Source organism: Aethalodelphis obliquidens, unplaced genomic scaffold (assembly GCF_003676395.1).
Source record: "Aethalodelphis obliquidens isolate GAN/ISIS:26980383/991018 unplaced genomic scaffold, ASM367639v1 scaffold1, whole genome shotgun sequence".
NCBI classification, from domain to species: domain Eukaryota; kingdom Metazoa; phylum Chordata; class Mammalia; order Artiodactyla; family Delphinidae; genus Aethalodelphis; species Aethalodelphis obliquidens.
Genome location: NW_020837945.1, coordinates 59,998,072 through 60,014,602, shown reverse-complemented (window position 1 = coordinate 60,014,602; position 16,531 = coordinate 59,998,072). Strand labels below are relative to the sequence as shown.

The 16,531-nt window shown below is 36.8% G+C and overlaps 1 protein-coding gene across 2 annotated transcripts in view; it reads right to left on the bottom strand.

Annotated features, from left to right (window-relative positions):
* GRAMD1C (GRAM domain containing 1C) overlaps window positions 1-16,531 on the bottom strand; it is an 81,806-nt gene that overhangs the window by 21,028 nt on the left and 44,247 nt on the right. The window contains exons 1-4 of one of the 2 annotated variants that reach the window (XM_027105067.1): window positions 12,965-13,313; window positions 10,331-10,449; window positions 7,800-7,932; window positions 4,325-4,484 (exon numbers count right to left, since the gene is read on the bottom strand). In XM_027105067.1, the coding sequence (XP_026960868.1) occupies window positions 4,325-4,484; window positions 7,800-7,932; window positions 10,331-10,374 (337 nt within the window). In that variant the 5' untranslated portion in view covers window positions 10,375-10,449; window positions 12,965-13,313. Of the gene's footprint in view, window positions 1-4,324; window positions 4,485-7,799; window positions 7,933-10,330; window positions 10,450-12,964; window positions 13,314-16,531 lie in introns of those variants that run through there. The other variant, XM_027105058.1, reaches the window with a different exon arrangement.

Genomic DNA, 16,531 nt, shown 5'->3' with positions numbered 1-16,531 from the left:
TTTTTTCCAGTAATGTCCCTTTCTGTTCAAGAACCCAACACAAAGTCCCATGTTGAATTTAGTTGTTATCTTCTTAGTCTCCTCCAGTCTATGACAGTCCCTCACTTTTTCCTTGTTTTTCAGTGCCCTTATACATTTGAAAAGTACAGGTCAGGTATTATATAGAATGTCCCTCAATTAGGGTTCATCTGAGGTGGGTTCTTTTCACGATTAGACTGGGGTTTGGATTTTGGGGAAGAATACCACAGAGATGAAGTACCCTTCTCTTCAAACTCAGGGTGTACACATATCCGCATGACTTATGATGATGTTAACCTTGATCACTTGGTGGTGTCTGGCAGGCTTCTCCACTTCAAAAGTATTATTTTCCTCTTTCCACATTCTATTTGTTAGAAATGAGTCACTAAGTTCCGCCCATACTCAAGGGGAGGAGAATTAAGCTCCACCTCCTGGAAGGGGGAGTATCTACATATATTATTTGGAACTCCGTAAGGAAGACTCGTGCTTGCTCCCCCATTTATATATTTATTCAATCACTGGTATCAGTATGGACTTATGAATAATTATTTTATACTTTAGGTTATAATGCAGTATTATCATTATTTATTTTGCTGCTCACATTTTTTTTGGTTTGGCCATTAGAAGCTCTTTCAGGTTGACTCCTATGTCCTTTCGACATGCCTCTTTTTTTCTTTTTCAAGCACTTCTTTATATTCTGGCACTACAAGATGTTCCAGGTTCATTTTGTATATCCCCCAACTGGGCCCTAGAAGCAGCCATTTCTCTAAGGAGTCCTGGAACTATAATTTTCCAAAAGTAAGTTTCCTGTTCACATTTAAGAAGGACATAAATTACACTTATATAAATATTTCAACACAATATCTTCATATTTCATTTAAACTCCATTATTCGATAAAATGTTCTATATCATGACTGATAAAACATAATCTGTGGTATTGCTGCTGGAAATTAACAATAATACTTTTTGTATGTAAATGTGTTTGAGGAAGTAAGGATATGAAATAAACTATTTCCACCTAGGATTATTTTTTTTAATATTTATTTATTTGGCTGTGCCGGGTCTTAGTTGCGGCATGTGGAATCTTTGTTGCGACGTGCACGATCTTTAGTTGCGGCATGCATGAGGGATCAAGTTCCCTGACCAGGGATCGAACCCGGACCCCGGCATTGTGAGCGTGGAGTCTTAACCGCTGGACCACCAAGGAAGTCCCTGGGATTATTTATTTATTAAATTCATGGTACTTTAAAGCTTCCTACCTAAATAACATCACCAATAATATTGCTGGAAATTTATTAAGCTAGCAGGTGGCATTTTAAATGGGGAAAGGAACACTGCTCAACTTAGTAGCAGGTTACTATTTCCAATAAAGAAGAAATACTATTTCAAGCATATAAGTTTGAAAGTGGCCAGTGGAAATCGTGGGAAAATTGAGACGTAAGTATGAAAAGGACCTGGACATGAATAAAACTTAAACCAGATGTTGATAGTATTTTGAGGATGTGTGAAAAATGTATTAGGTAGGTATGCAAGAAAATTAGGTAATTTGGAGTTTAACTGAGTAACTAAGGACACACAATTTTTTTTATCTTCCATTTTCTAAAAATGGGTGATTAGGGCTCACATGCAATACAGAAACTACAACACTATTATTCTTTGTTTATTTCTAGATAAAGACACAGCTTATGTGAGTTTTAATGTTACCCTTTAATCATTAATGTTAATTTTATAGGAACTCAATAAAGAAAGTAAGGCATTTTTTTTAAAGGACCATACTTATAAAAGAGCAGGTGAGAAAGAAGGGGGAAAAAAAAAAAATCCCCGTTTTGCTGTCACTTACGTGTCTGGCCACTGGGTGCCAGAGTAGATCTTCCTACAGTTAGAGGTTCAAGCAGGCAGGGGATAACTAATTCACAGGGCTGCGTACCCAAGCATGAATGGTAAAGACACCAAGAGAGTCTAGTCATTCCTGGTGCTTGACCCTTTAATAAAAAAAACTTCCTGTCAACTATCTTTTCAAAAGAACACATCAACTGTCTTCTTAATGCATTCTATGATATTTTAGGGACTTGTTTATTTTTATTTACATTTTTAAGAGCGTGGGTTTAGTTTTCATCAGAGATGCTTCAGTGTTTCCAAACCAAGGTTGAATCTGATTTGGATTTGGTTTTCAAGGATTTGGTCTTGGTTTTGTTTTGGATTTGGATTTGATCTTAGATTTGGACGTGATTTGGATTTGATTTCGATTTGCCTTGGATCTAGTTTTAGTCTTCATGGATTTAGTAAACAGCCTTCAGGGGCTCCCAAACCAGGTCTAAGCCGAACAGTAAGTGGACTAGCAAATACAATCATGCCAGACAGATCCAAACCACTACAACATCCCCATCACCAATATTCTGGCAGGAATATTAATATAACATGCTGGTACAAAAGCAGGTATAGCAAAACTCCACTGGCATTACTCTGTTCTTGAAATTTGAAAGTAGTCACTACCCTAGAACTTTCCCATTGTCTCCTCACTTCACTGACTTCAGTGTCAATAATCTTACAGCTAAAAAGAAAAAAATTCCTTGAAATGCCCATTTGATAAGCATGACAAGCCCTAGGTTATTGGTTCTAACTTAAGAGAAAGTAAAGAGAATATGATTTGCTATAAAGTTTCCCTTAAGCAACTGCTTTTTATTTTTATTATATTCTCTACTTTTGAATCTCTCTCTCTTTCTCTTTTTTTTTTTTGTGGTTAAGGAAAGTAGTAAAATTATAGTGTTGCACCATGAAGATTTTTATTATGATTTTTTTAAACTCAAATGGTATTAAAGACTCGAATGTAAGACCTGAAACCATAAAACTTCTAGAAGAAAACATAAGCAGTATATTCTTTGACAGCTTTCTTAGCAGTATTTTTTTGTGTATATCACCTCTGGCAAGATAAATAAAAGCAAAAATAAATAAATGGGACTAGATCAAACTAAAAAGCTTTTGCACAGTGAAAGAAACTATAATCTAAATGAAAAGGCTGACTAGAATGGGAGATGACATTTGCAAACGATATATCTGATAAGGGGTTAATATCCAAAATATACAAAGAACTCATACAACTCAACAACTGAAAACCACCTGATTAAAAAATGAAATGAGTAGAGGACCTGAATAGACATTTTTCCAAAGAAGACATACAGATGGCCAACTGGCACATGAAAAGATGCTCAACATCACTAATCATCAGGGAAATGCAAACCAAAACTACAATGAGGTACCACCCCACACCTGTCAGAATGGCTGTCATCAAAAAGACAGCAAATGACAAGTACTGGGGAGGATGTGGAGAAAAGGGAACCCTTGTGCACTGTTGGTGGGAATGTAAACTGGTGCAGTTACTATGGAAAATAGTATGTAGGTTCCTCAAAAAATTAAAAATAGAACTACCATACAATCCAGCAATTCCACTCCTGGGTATTTACCTGAAGAAAACGAAAACACTAATTCAATAAGATATATGCACCCCACTATGTTCACTGTAGCATTATTTACAGTAGCCAAGATATGGAAGCAACCTAAGTGCCCATCAACAGATAAATGGATAAAGAAGGTAAATGGATAAATGGATAAAGAAGGTGTGGTGTGTGTGGGTGTGTGTGTGGGTGTGTGTGTGTGTGTACACACACATATATATATATACACACACACCCACACACACACCCACACACACACACAATGGAATATTACTCAACCATAAAAAAAGAACGAAATCTTGCCGTTTTTGACATAGATGGACCTAGAGCGTATTATGCTTAGTGAAATAAGTCAGACAAAGACACATACTGTACGCTTTCACTTATATGTGGAATCTAAAAAAACAAAACAATGAACAAACGTAACAGAAACAGAGTCATAGATACAGAGAACAAACAAGTGGTTGCCAGAGGGGAAGGAGGTTGGAGGAGGAGAAAAACAAGTGAGGGAGATTAGAAGCACAACATCCAGTTACAAATGAGTCATGGATAAAAAGAAAAAAATTGCTTTTCCCTTGCTACTGCTTCATCTCCCCCATCTTAAGGCTTGGGACATTAAAAGCTAAACGTGATGAAGATTTTCAAATTCCAGGCTTCTGAAAAGTGGAGAGAGGTTAGATTTAGCAACCCCTTCCCTCTATTTCTTATTAACTTCCATCCTTTTTTGGTTCATTATAGAGTGAGACTGTATCTACTGCAAAAAACAAATGCTCAATTTGCACACATCTAATATAAAAGTAAACATTAAAAGACGTAACTGAAATTTTACTAAAATTTATAAGAAATTCTTTACCTTCATCAACAGAATCTGAAGTACTGCTTTTGTCCAAAGAAAGATATTCATTTTTATTCAAGTCCAGTGATTTTGATGACAGTCTACTTAACCTCTTTTCTGAAGTTAGTGAAGGACTTTTGATCTGTTTCTCACTTTGGGGTTCCTCTTTCCCTAACCCCTAAAAAGCAAACAATGAGATCTTTAATAATAAAGACACTTTGAAATATTGCTTTTTGAAAAAATTGTTATGTTTGTATCACATTTCCAATTCAGTCCAAAAAATATTGGTAGATAACACAGACTATCCTAAAGTCATCTTCTTATACATTAATGAACAATAAATTTATGAAGAACATCACAAAAAAAGAACTCACAGACAATTAACAACATGTGAATCACTTAGGTCGAAGAGAAAGGGGACAAAGGACAAAAATAATAGAACAGTCAGTTCTTTGGGGTGTGAAAAGGAAAGGAGTCAAACCCAGTTAGTTTCCCCAGACAATACCTGCCCCATCACCTCAAGGAAGAGAACTCACCCATCTCTTAAGACCAGTAACTAAAGGGGAAAGGGAAAGAAAAAAGAGAGATAAAAGTCACATAAGAGTACAGTGAAGGAGAAAAGATTAAAAGGGAAAATTAATTTCACAGCAAACCCATAAGAACAGAGTTGGCTTTGCTGTTAAGGGACTAAGGAATTGGGCATTAAAATATATTCAATATATACCGCTATCCATACTTACTGGGAATGGCTTAATAAAGATATGTCATTTCTATAATAAATTTAATATTAGGCATTAAAGTATGAATGCTACTGCTATGTTAGTAGTATTCAAGTAGAACAGTATTATAATTAGGCTTAATAGAACAGTGTGATAAATATAAACTACACAGCAACGTACTTTCTTGCATTGTCTGTGGATAAGCAGATGAAAGAGAGCAAAAGTGTATCTATAACTTCCTGCCCCATGAGATCCTTGAGCAGCACTTAACAACAGAAGCAGCTCCAGGGAGGAGACCAGTTTCCATTGGCCGCTCAGAAAGCAGAATAACAACCGGGCCCCAGGACTCAATTTATTAAAGGATTATACTATCCTAGTCGAGGATTGATTTTTTCAATCAGAGAGTATTGTTAAAATCAACACTTGATGTATTTCGGAGTTCCACACTACGAAGCAACAGGTTTATTAGCTGACCCAGGGTCTCTTTAGATGCTAAGTAGAGTAACTTTCCACACATATCACTCCTGTTGTTTCTAATTAAGATAAAGTTCCTATTATAAAGAACATGGACAGATACTTATAGGAAAAGTAACAGTCCCTATCTTTGAATGGTTCGCATCTGGACAATTTTTATTTCTTTGTATATTTTTCTATATTTCCTGATTTTTTACAAAGAGTATTAAGTTTATAACTTAAGAAAAACCTATTTTATTCTTGGAAAAAATGTTATTTCTAACTTTTTGTTACTTCCAACTTTGTTGGAAGTAAAAATGAAACAAATGAAGTGACATATGATATTCATGATATCTGAGAATCTCACTTTACTGCTCTTGAGTGCAAAAGGAAAAAAAGAACCAAACTTCTAAATTACTTGTATTCCATAACCTGAAAGCATCTATACTAAACATCAATGAATATATAATCAATCTTAAAACATTAAATTATTCCTCTACATTCCATTCCCTTTCATTAGAGAACATATGACTTCCTTTAGGGACAAAACTAGAAGCAAGGACCAATAGGTTAACTGTCCCAAGAGCAGGTACAGAAGACATTGTCTGAGAACCCAGTCCTCAAAGTCAGACTTTTGTAAAAGGAGGAGGGGACTGTTAGAGATCCCCTGTCCTGTTACCACCCCAAAATTGAGTGGTTTGGTCTTCTCGGTGAGAACGTACAAGGGGATTAGCATTCAGAATCACCTCCCTTACACCAGCAGTAAGTTCCTAAGGGTCTCTTGATGAATAAGTTTTACGTGAAATCCACAACACAAAATCAGACTGAGATAGGTGCGTGATAATTGCCTGAGACAAGTTTATAACTTGGTGGCCTTTTACATAAATATATTCTGTTTCAACGTTTCCCCAACATTTATTCACAGCAGATGCTGGGAGCTCGAGAGAAGGTAGAAAAAGTCCACTGCTGGCCACACACAGATTCACCTTCAATCATAATAGCTTATGGTTATTGAATACTTAATATGTGCTAGGGACTGTTCAATGCATTTTCACATATATTAATTCATTTAGTCCTTATTAAAAAACCCTGTGGGGTAAGTGTCCTCATCTTATAGTTGAGAAAACAAAAGCATAGAAAGGTTAAGGAATTAAGTTAATTTATTTAAGGTCATACAGTTAGCAAGTGGCAGAGGTAGGATTTGAAGCCAATGCTCTGATCTAAAACAAGAAATTCAGCATTGGCCCCAAACTTGCATCCCCAATCAGAAGAACAAAAGTTGTACACTCTTAGCACTCAGAATGTGGCCTAAGTACCATTCTTCATTAAAACTATGGCTCATTAGAAAAAATGGCTGATACTAAGTCTGGGACAGAAAGTATACAAACGACACATTATTGTACCAGAAAGAAAGGAAGTCATCAAAGATTATTGATTATTTCAAAAGGACAAAGGAGCCAACCTGAAGGGGCTCCCATTGGCAGAGGGGACAAACTGAGTATAAAATGTAGTAACAGGGCTTCCCTGGTGGCGCAGTGGTTGAGAGTCCGCCTGCCGATGCAGGGGACGCGGGTTCGTGCCCCGGTCCGGGAAGATCCCACATGCCGCGGAGCGGCTGGGCCCGTGAGCCATGGCCGCTGAGCCTGCCTGTCCGGAGCCTGTGCTCCGCAACAGGAGAGGCCACAACACTGAGAGGCCCACGTACCGAAAAAAAAAAAAAAAAAAAAAAGTAGTAATAATAATGACTTCAAGTGATAGAAACTCACTGAAATTAAAAAAAATTGAAGGGCTTATAATAATACTTGAAAACATAAAGAAACTAACTAACTATGAAGCCCAGTAATTAACTGGATGTGCCTGCTTTAGTAATCAGCTTAACAAGCATCTATTGTTATTCAAGCATGGTGCTCAGAGTTCTCCTCTCCCCTTCAAAACAGATTCTTTCCACTACGCACACTACCTACTACGGGAAAAATTCTGCTAACTATGAATTTCTCCACCTTATTATATTTTTAATGATGTCTATCCCCCTTACAGACTGACGCTCAGGGAGCTGCCTGGTAACTCTGCACCATATCCAGCTCTGAACAGAACCACATATTATTCCCATACAACCTCTGCAACTTACAGGCTTAAAACTCTTGGCCTAAAACACAAGAGCAGCCTGACATCTTAAGTTTTTAAACATTTTGTATATTGTATTTTTCTTTTCTCTTCCATTGTGATGAACACATGGCAGTATCAGACAGATTTTAAAAGGTCCATTGTGATGAACACATGGCAGTATCAGACAGATTTTAAAAGGGATATCATATACTAACCCCTTTTTGTGGATTTACATCAATTGACTCTGTTTCTGAAACCCGACTAATTGATTCACGGGTAAAACTGATCGGCTTGGATAATTTCTCATCTCTCTCCCCACAGTCATCCAAGCTGCTTCTTCTTGGACTTCTGTAAGAAACACATCATAGAAACATAAACGAGGTCACTTCCGCACAAACAGCTGATTCAGTCTCCTCACTGAGGTCCTTTTCTATTATAAAGCATTTGGACAACAAATTTTTTTTTGTAATGTAACAAATAAGCTTCTACTTATAACCAAGCTATCTTCTTAAATCACACGCAAATTGACTTCACTGCTGAAAATAAAATACGCTCATATAAGATTTTATAAACTTCAGAAACCATTAAGAAATTAACCAAGTACAAGTGGCCGTAACAGCAACTAATAAAATGAATGTTGCTTATTTAAATTGCAGTTGCAGACAATGAAGAAGCTTCGAAAGGTGCAGGGTAGGTGTTTGAGTTGGATGCCAGGCAACACCGGAAGGCAGTTCTAGATCTCGTCTCCTTCCTTCAGATTCAGTACCAGCTGAGACGGCACATCACTCCAGGAAGGGGAAGCTCCTGATGTCTGAGCACAGAGCCCATCCATCAAACCATGCCTCCCTTCTTGTTCTTCTCGTTCCTGAGAACAGGAATTCCTAAGGTTAAAGGAAAAGCTTTCAAATGGTCATAGGAACAAGATTACAATAAATGTCTTGGGACCTTCTTTTCCTCTTTCAGGGAGTGGGGGGAAAAACAGGAAAGTGTATTAAATATAAAAGCAGCACAATGGATCTAATTTCCAGACCTCAACTTTATTGAGCAATTAGCATTCCCATGTAATCATTGCTATGTTTAGACTTAAAGCTCTCCTAAAATAAACTGGCTGCCTGACATGTGAATCCATATTATCCTGACAAAGAGACAGAAAAGCTAAAAAAGCCTATTCTACTCCACCCAAATAATACTTAGGTCTACTACTCAGTTACTCCTGGCCGGACAGAATAGCAGGACTCTGAGGGAACTAAACAAGGAAAACGGCTCCTGGAGACAAGACCACCAGCTGAGTGTCTGTACTTGAGGATTTTAAGGATGGAGGTGGATTGTGGAGAAATGAAGAAAAAAAGAGGAAGGAGAGTGAAGGAAAGATTGAAAGTGAAAAGAAAGAAGATGGAAGAGCTGAGGAAATACAGGTGTGAGGTAGATATGCTTCTCTCAGAGATTGGAAGAATGGGAAAAAGAGCAGAAGAGGGAATGAGGATCCAGGGAAGTCCCAAGCCTAGTAAACTTTACAAGGAGAGTAGTCCAATGGAAATTTTTAACTTTACAGAAAACTAATAAAATATACACGTGTAACCATGTAAAAAAGACCATAAAATATTAATGCTGAGCTGACACAATATAAATAGGATCAGTATAACTAGAAGACTTATCTAGATAGAATAAAATCTTTGTACACACATGAGACTTTGAAAGATTTCCACCTTAAGACTTATTTACTACAGAATTTTTAAATAAATAATTTACCTAATTTTTTATTAAGGTATAATTCATATATCATAAAGTTCACCCCATTTAAAGTATACAATACAGTGATTTACAGAGTTGTGCAGTCATCACCACTATTTAATTTTAGAACATTTTTATCACCCCAAAAGAAGCCCTGTGCCCATCAGCAGTTGCACTCCCCACACTCCCTTTCTCCCAGTCCCTGGCAACTGCTCATCTACTTTCTATCTCTATGGCGTTACTGATTCCGGACTCTATTTCATATAAATAGAATCATACGATATGTGGTCTTTTGTGACTGGCTCCTTTGACTTAGCATAATGTTTGCTCTAGAATTTTCATGTATTATCCTTAGTTGTTTTTATTGCTCTGACCTCAATCACCACTGGACAAAAAGCACTTTTATTTGTACAGGTTAATAATAATGTCCACTCTTCCAAGTGAATTCCCATCAGTCAAAAATAATCTCTCTCCACTCTGAATTTTTCCCACATTATCTATTGCTCTTTTTGGCCCTTATCATTTCCAACCCTGTATTATAATTATTTGCATTCCCTGTAGCGCTATAAGCTCCTTTCATTAATGCATTCAATATTTATTGAGTGCCAACTACATGTCAAGTACTACGCTAGGGTATCCTTGAGGAAAAGTCATATTATCTTTCTATCCCTTAAAATATCTTCCAGCTACTTTTCTTTATTGTTATCTATAGGTGCAGAGATTTCACTAGGTACTTCTCCATATCCTTAATAAAAAGGTTTAGTAACCCCATGCTTTAAGCAAATCCTAGATGACACAGTTACAAAGTGAACATTTCCTCATCTGCCCTGTATTTGCTTACCAATTTAGCAAACTATTCACTGTCCTCACCTTTCACTCATTCCACTACAGAGAAGCAAGAGGCAAATTTCACTGGATGGTGAATAAATAGAAAGCCTGAATTAGTAAAGTCTAAAATAATTCTGCTTTGATTAATGAGGAATAAATCTTGACATTTCAAGACACTTTGCAGTACCTTGGCTGCACATTATCCTCAATCGACAGGGACAAGTTCTCCATCTCTTCAGCATTTAAGCCTAGCTCAGTGCCATAGTTCTGCTGGAGCAGCTGCCAGACTTCCTGTCTGGTCAAGCTCTAGAATGACAGAAAGATTACCCTGACTATTGGAAAACAGAACATAGTATACAACATAGTGATTCAAAACATGAATTCTGAAGTCAAAATGACCTGTTATGCAGTTACTAGTATATGGTTTTGTTAGTTATTTCACCTTTCTAGATATCAGTTTCTGTATCTATAAAAAGTGGGTTAACAAAACGTATCCGACATAGTTGATACTGGGAATAGGTAGATGATGATTTTAAAGTGTGTAACATAATAACTACTGTCAATGGGTGTAAGACATTTAAAACCCTCTTTTTATAAAATAATTTGTTCATCCTTTCTGGCAATTACTAATCTGTGATTTAAATTCTGCAATCCAACCAGGATGACTGGATCACCATTCAGAATACCAAATGTCAGTTCAGAATCCCTCCCCTTAATTCATAATGTATCTGAATATTTTAACTATATTTGAAACCTCACATATGAGTAAATTTTAAATTATATTTTCCTAAAATATAAAATGCAAGAGTCTGGAATTCAGAATATTTGTTTTTATTTTTATTTATTTTTGATAAAGTCCAGCTTGTTCTTTCTTTGTAGGTATCATATCAGTGTTAAATAATCTAATATAAAAAATGCATGTGTTACAAAGGAAAACAAAAACGATAGTAGTATGACAACTAACAGTCTGATTTTTAGAAACATTATGGATGGTTAATTACATAATTAAGCAAGGTAGAGGGAGGCAGCATAACACTTGAAGCAACTGTTGCCAAGATTCTTTACATCTCTTTCATTCAACAGATATTTATTTAGAACCTGCCACATGTGTATCACTGCACTAGATGCTAAAACGGATAAAAGTGATGTCCTACTTGCTCTCAAACAACTATAATTTAGTTGAAGAAACACTGCAAACTTTTAAGTAAAAGTTAAATATGACAAGCTATATCATTATTATGTACTAAAGAACTGGTAGAATCAACATGATATAGAAATCTAAAGGAAAGAAATATTACTGTGGTTTAGGGTGATCAGATAAGGCTTCACATTGCAGAAGGGTCTTCAGCTAAGCTGAAGGAAGGACATAAATAGAGGAAATGGAGAAATAAAAAAATTTGGGAGAGGGAAGCTACATAAAAATATAGAATAAAATACATGAAAAACATAAGCAATATTTGTTTTGAAGTCAGTTATCAATTTATCAGACTGATCAGAGTAAAAATTTTAAGTGGGTAAATAGTAGCGATAAATATAGGGAAATTTTATGGGGCAAAAACATACAGACACCTTGAATTCCTCGCAGATATTCCCAATGACAAATACCACACTTCCTTTTTTCTTTTTCCCCGTTTCTCCTCTCGGTCTAGTAGCTATGGTATCTTTGTTTGTTACATTATACTAGATGACCTTCATTACATTTCATGGAAACTCAAAGATATTAAGAACAGAATTTCTGCACTTTAGACTGCTAGTTCCCAGATGACTAAGATTCCATAAGAGCAGTTGTTGAAACTTCAGATGTTACTATCAGTATTTCAAAAAGTCAAAAATATCCAAACAGTTACCTACAATAAAGTTTTTCAAGCTAGGTAAAATGTAAGGCCTCTTCGTTCGGAGCTGAATTATATTAACCTAGAGTGGTTATCTCAGGCTGATAAGAAACTCTCGTTGGAAATAATGTATCCCTAATAAATGATAATGTTCTAACATTTTATTATTTAATATACACCACTTATTTGGTTGACAAAAAGTCTTTTGAAGCACAGTGTCCATAGAAGAAAAAAAGGATCACTAGTGGTAGAGAAAGAAACCACTGTTCTTGATCCTAAAGGTACCCACACACATTTCTGATCCCCACTCCAGAAGAACCATTTGTGAATGGCTTTTTTTTTTTTTCACAATAGCAGTTAGCTCATACTAATAATTAGCTCAATATTCCAAAGATGTTATCTTTGAAACAATTTTAGTGTCATAAATGCATGGTTAACTTTATAAAGAGAAACAATATTTCAATATACTTGTGGAAGATTAACCTTTTATAAAAAGTCTTCTGAAATAATAGGTATCAAAGTATTCCAAAAACAAACTAAAGCAAGTAGATAAACAATGAGCTAAACACTCAGACAGCATTCTAAGAGTGAAAGAAATGAAACTTATAAGTAAAATAGTAACAACAAAAATACAATTTTATTTGACTACATCAATAAATCTTTTAAATATATTATCAAATACTATCAGGAAGTTAATAGCAGAGTAATTTCAACATACTTTTAATCTGTTAATTAAATTTAAACATATAAGGTTAATAGAAAACAAAACAGAACTCATTTAACTTGTCACCTTATAGATTTGCTAATTTGTTAAAAATGACTTTTTCTACAAAGTCACAAAAATGATTATTTACAGCCATGCTGAATATTCAAACATTAAAACATATACCCAGACTGATATTCATAATTCTTTCAATAATCAGCAGCAGAACCGGGGTTAAGGAACCTTAAAAAACAACTTAAATTTTAAACAAAGGCTGACCACCTACCTGCTAACAATGGGGAGGAAGGCTCCCCGTTCAACCTGCTGAGCACTTGAGCAAAATAAAGAGGAATCAAGGAGTAATCAGATAAGGCTCAAAAGTCAGATCAATTTCTGGCCCAGAAAGCTTTGTATTCTAAGTACACTGCAAAGTCTTTATCTGCAGCAGAGTTCCAAACATTTAGTGACAACCATGCTTCAATCTTCTAGTTTTGTTATGAGAAGTTTTCCTTATAAAAGACAAGCTCTACTATAATTTAAGGCAAATGATTTGTCACTTCCTGGTTTGTAGTATCAGCACTCTTATCCAAGGCCGCCCTTCAGAATGCAGAATTGGAAGTTACACCTCACTCTACAGGTTCCTAAGCCACTCCTACTAGAAGAGGGTAGGTAAACAGGGTTTTATTAAAGAGACAGTTCCCAATTTCTTCTGTTCTACACACTGATTAGAAACAAAAAAATGCAAATGAAAATATCTTGCCTATGCTCAATTATGTAAAATGCTTATTGCAATATGATTTTAATCTCATTTTTAAAATTAAATATATTAAGGGTTAAATTTTCTTCTCCATGCTAATACTTCCTATTCAATTCTGGCAATGTCATTGCTTCTTCATCCCCCACTTCTTCAGTACTAATGTCACATCCCCATCAGACTCCTGCATTAACCCTTTACAACTATCAAGGATTGCAACTCTTGAGTACTGTAAATGGAACGTCAGGAAATGTCAAGAAGAATGAGCTATTCAGGTGGAGCAATTCCAAGAAGCAGGCGGCATATCTTTCATCACTGAAAAGTTTACATGTTGATTACTCAATAATTCTTTCCTTTAGAAATATTTTTTTCCTTTATTCAGAATAATTCCCTGGCAGGGACCTACCTGGACTATAATAAACACTATAGAGAGTCTCATCTACCAGTTCTAATTTATTTCCCAGAAGAAAAATTTTCTTCTAAATGAAAAATCAAATCTTGCCCTAATTTCTACCTAGCTAGAAACAGCTACCTAGCTGTTCCACCTAGTCTGGTAAAGTGTGTAGACATGTCAAACGCTACTTGATAGACTGCAAGGATCAACCTTTTGAGGGGAGGTAGGGTTGCTAAAATCTAATCTTTTTATACAACAGCAGAATGAGGGACCAAAGCAACACTGGAGGATACTACTCGCTCAAACTGAAGAGAGCTCACTATGGGGCTAGCTTTTACTCCCTAAAAACCAGTGCTCTTGGCATATGATGGCAGGTCTTACTGACCTAAACCGTAGATACGTATCCTCACTGTACCATGGTAACCAAATAGCTATGAGAAAAATATACATTAATTGTACCGTAAATGATTTTTATATACTTTTGCTAAATATAAAAATCCCTTATAGTAAACCACTGGATATGGAGCAGAGCTGAGCTCAGTAGGTTTAAGAGGGAAAACAGAACCTAAGACTGGGCCCAAAGAAAGTCTGGCATGCAAAGGCTGAGTGGAAGAGGAGGAAAAAAGGACAGAAAAATACAAGAGAGGTAGAGGTAGAGCAAAGTTCAGAAAGAATGATACGGAAATCAAGGGAAGAAGGTGTTTCAAAATAGAGGGAGTGTGCCATGGTGTGAAATGCTGCTGAAATATCAAGTAAGATGAACACACGTACACCAAATGCAAGTGTGCAGAGAAGTGGAGCGGCCTGGCAAGCCAGTTCACCATGACTCGGGAGGGCGGGGAGAGGAAGCCACAGAGAAGAAGGAAAGAGTCAGTGGGGAAGGGGGAAGCAGCCAGGTCATGAAGAGCCTGTATTCCACGCTAAATAGAAAAAGCCACCTACTAGTTACACATAGAAAAGCAACAAGTTCAGAAGTGCGTTTTTAAAAGATCCACTTTTAAAATGACTACTTTTTTGGTAACAACCTAAAGCAGTGGTCCCCAACCTTTTCGGCACCAGGGACCTAATGTGAGCAATGGGGCGCATCAGATGAAGCTTCGCTCGCTCACCTCCTGCTGTGTGGCCCAGTTCCTAACAGGAAGCTAACAACCATCCCAGGGGGTTGGGGTCCCCAGGTTGGGGACCCCTGACCTAAAGGACAGATTAGAGTGTTAAAAAGAGATCCGTAGGAGACTACTGTAACGGTTCAAGCTAGAAATGGTGAGGGCCTTGATGACCAACATGACATGTTGGCAAAGAAGAGGTAAGACACAAGGATGCACCAGGTTTCTGGCTTGGGTGACTGGGCAGGAGGAGGTATACTTCACTGACCAAGGGAAAATAGGTGGAGGAGTTCTGCCAACCAGAAAGGTCAACAAGAGGGAACAATATACAAATACTAATACTTCTACACTGCCAGGTTATTATATAGAATATGTGACTAAAATACTTAGCAATCTGCATTTTGTTCCTGGTAGATTTGAATACTGTACTTATTAGATTTATAGGACTACTGGAAAACGTCTAGATTTCCAAGTAATTCCAAAAGAAAGAATCATTGGAGAGGGGCTTAGGCAGTAATAAGAGGTCTGATAAGGCTGAGGAGTCTGCAGGGAAAAGCTGTATGACACTCTTCTGAAAGGTCTCAAAGGTGACACTAACTTGATAAACTAACCACTGTTTGCAGAATGGCCTCAGCACTGTTGACATCCTAGAGATGCACTCAGATCAGCTGACTCAAACCAGCCACACTCACAAGCTGCATGTACATGCTCCGTAGTAAATATACTAATGCATAGTAGGGGAACGATCTTTTCGAATCATCAGAATTCGTTCATCCTACCTGGAGAACCTGAATATTCAGGTATTCAGGCACCTGAATACCTTGGAAATCAGACTAGTAATCAGAAATTTGCATGATAAGCATGAAGTCAGAGCAAAGGTAGACAGTGTTAAAGAAAAAACTACTGTGACACTGATGGAGCCTGACGATTCATCTCTGTCCTATCTTTGTACATTTCTCTAGTGGTCAAAGTCTGCCCCTGTGACTTTGCTTTTCTGGCCTAAGTCTTAAGTTCTTGGCCTAAGTCTGGCCAAGCCCCCTTCAGACCAACACATTCTTTCTTTATATATACTAATACAATCAGTAAACTGTTTTAAATCCTTTTTTCTCCAACCCACTTGAGGAACAGGATACTCTCCTGTCATCCTTCAACTAGAGATTCCCAAAATAGAAGATGGAGTGACATGTATCAAAATTGGAAGACGGTGGGTCTGTATACATTGACAAAACACCCCTCATAACCTCCTCCCTAATTCTGACACATGCCTCCTACTTCTGGCCTTTGGGAATAAGCCTGAAAGCCATTCTGTCTCTTTAAGCTTTAGAATTTAAAATGAGCGCAGATTTCTGCTCTGTTAGGCCCCAGATTTAAACATCTACTCTCAATATGTACTCTTAAATTTCCATGCAGAGCTAGCTTCCCAGTAGCCCCCGTGTACTGGCAAGAGATACCACTATTGTCTCTCAGAGAAAAAACAGTACAAAAAGAACAATTTCATTCTGTACACATCCTGCCTGTATTATTAGCATGAGTAATCCTAAATCTAATAATATGATAATATCACTAGAAACATAAAAGTATTAATGAGGCTGGAGTGGTGGG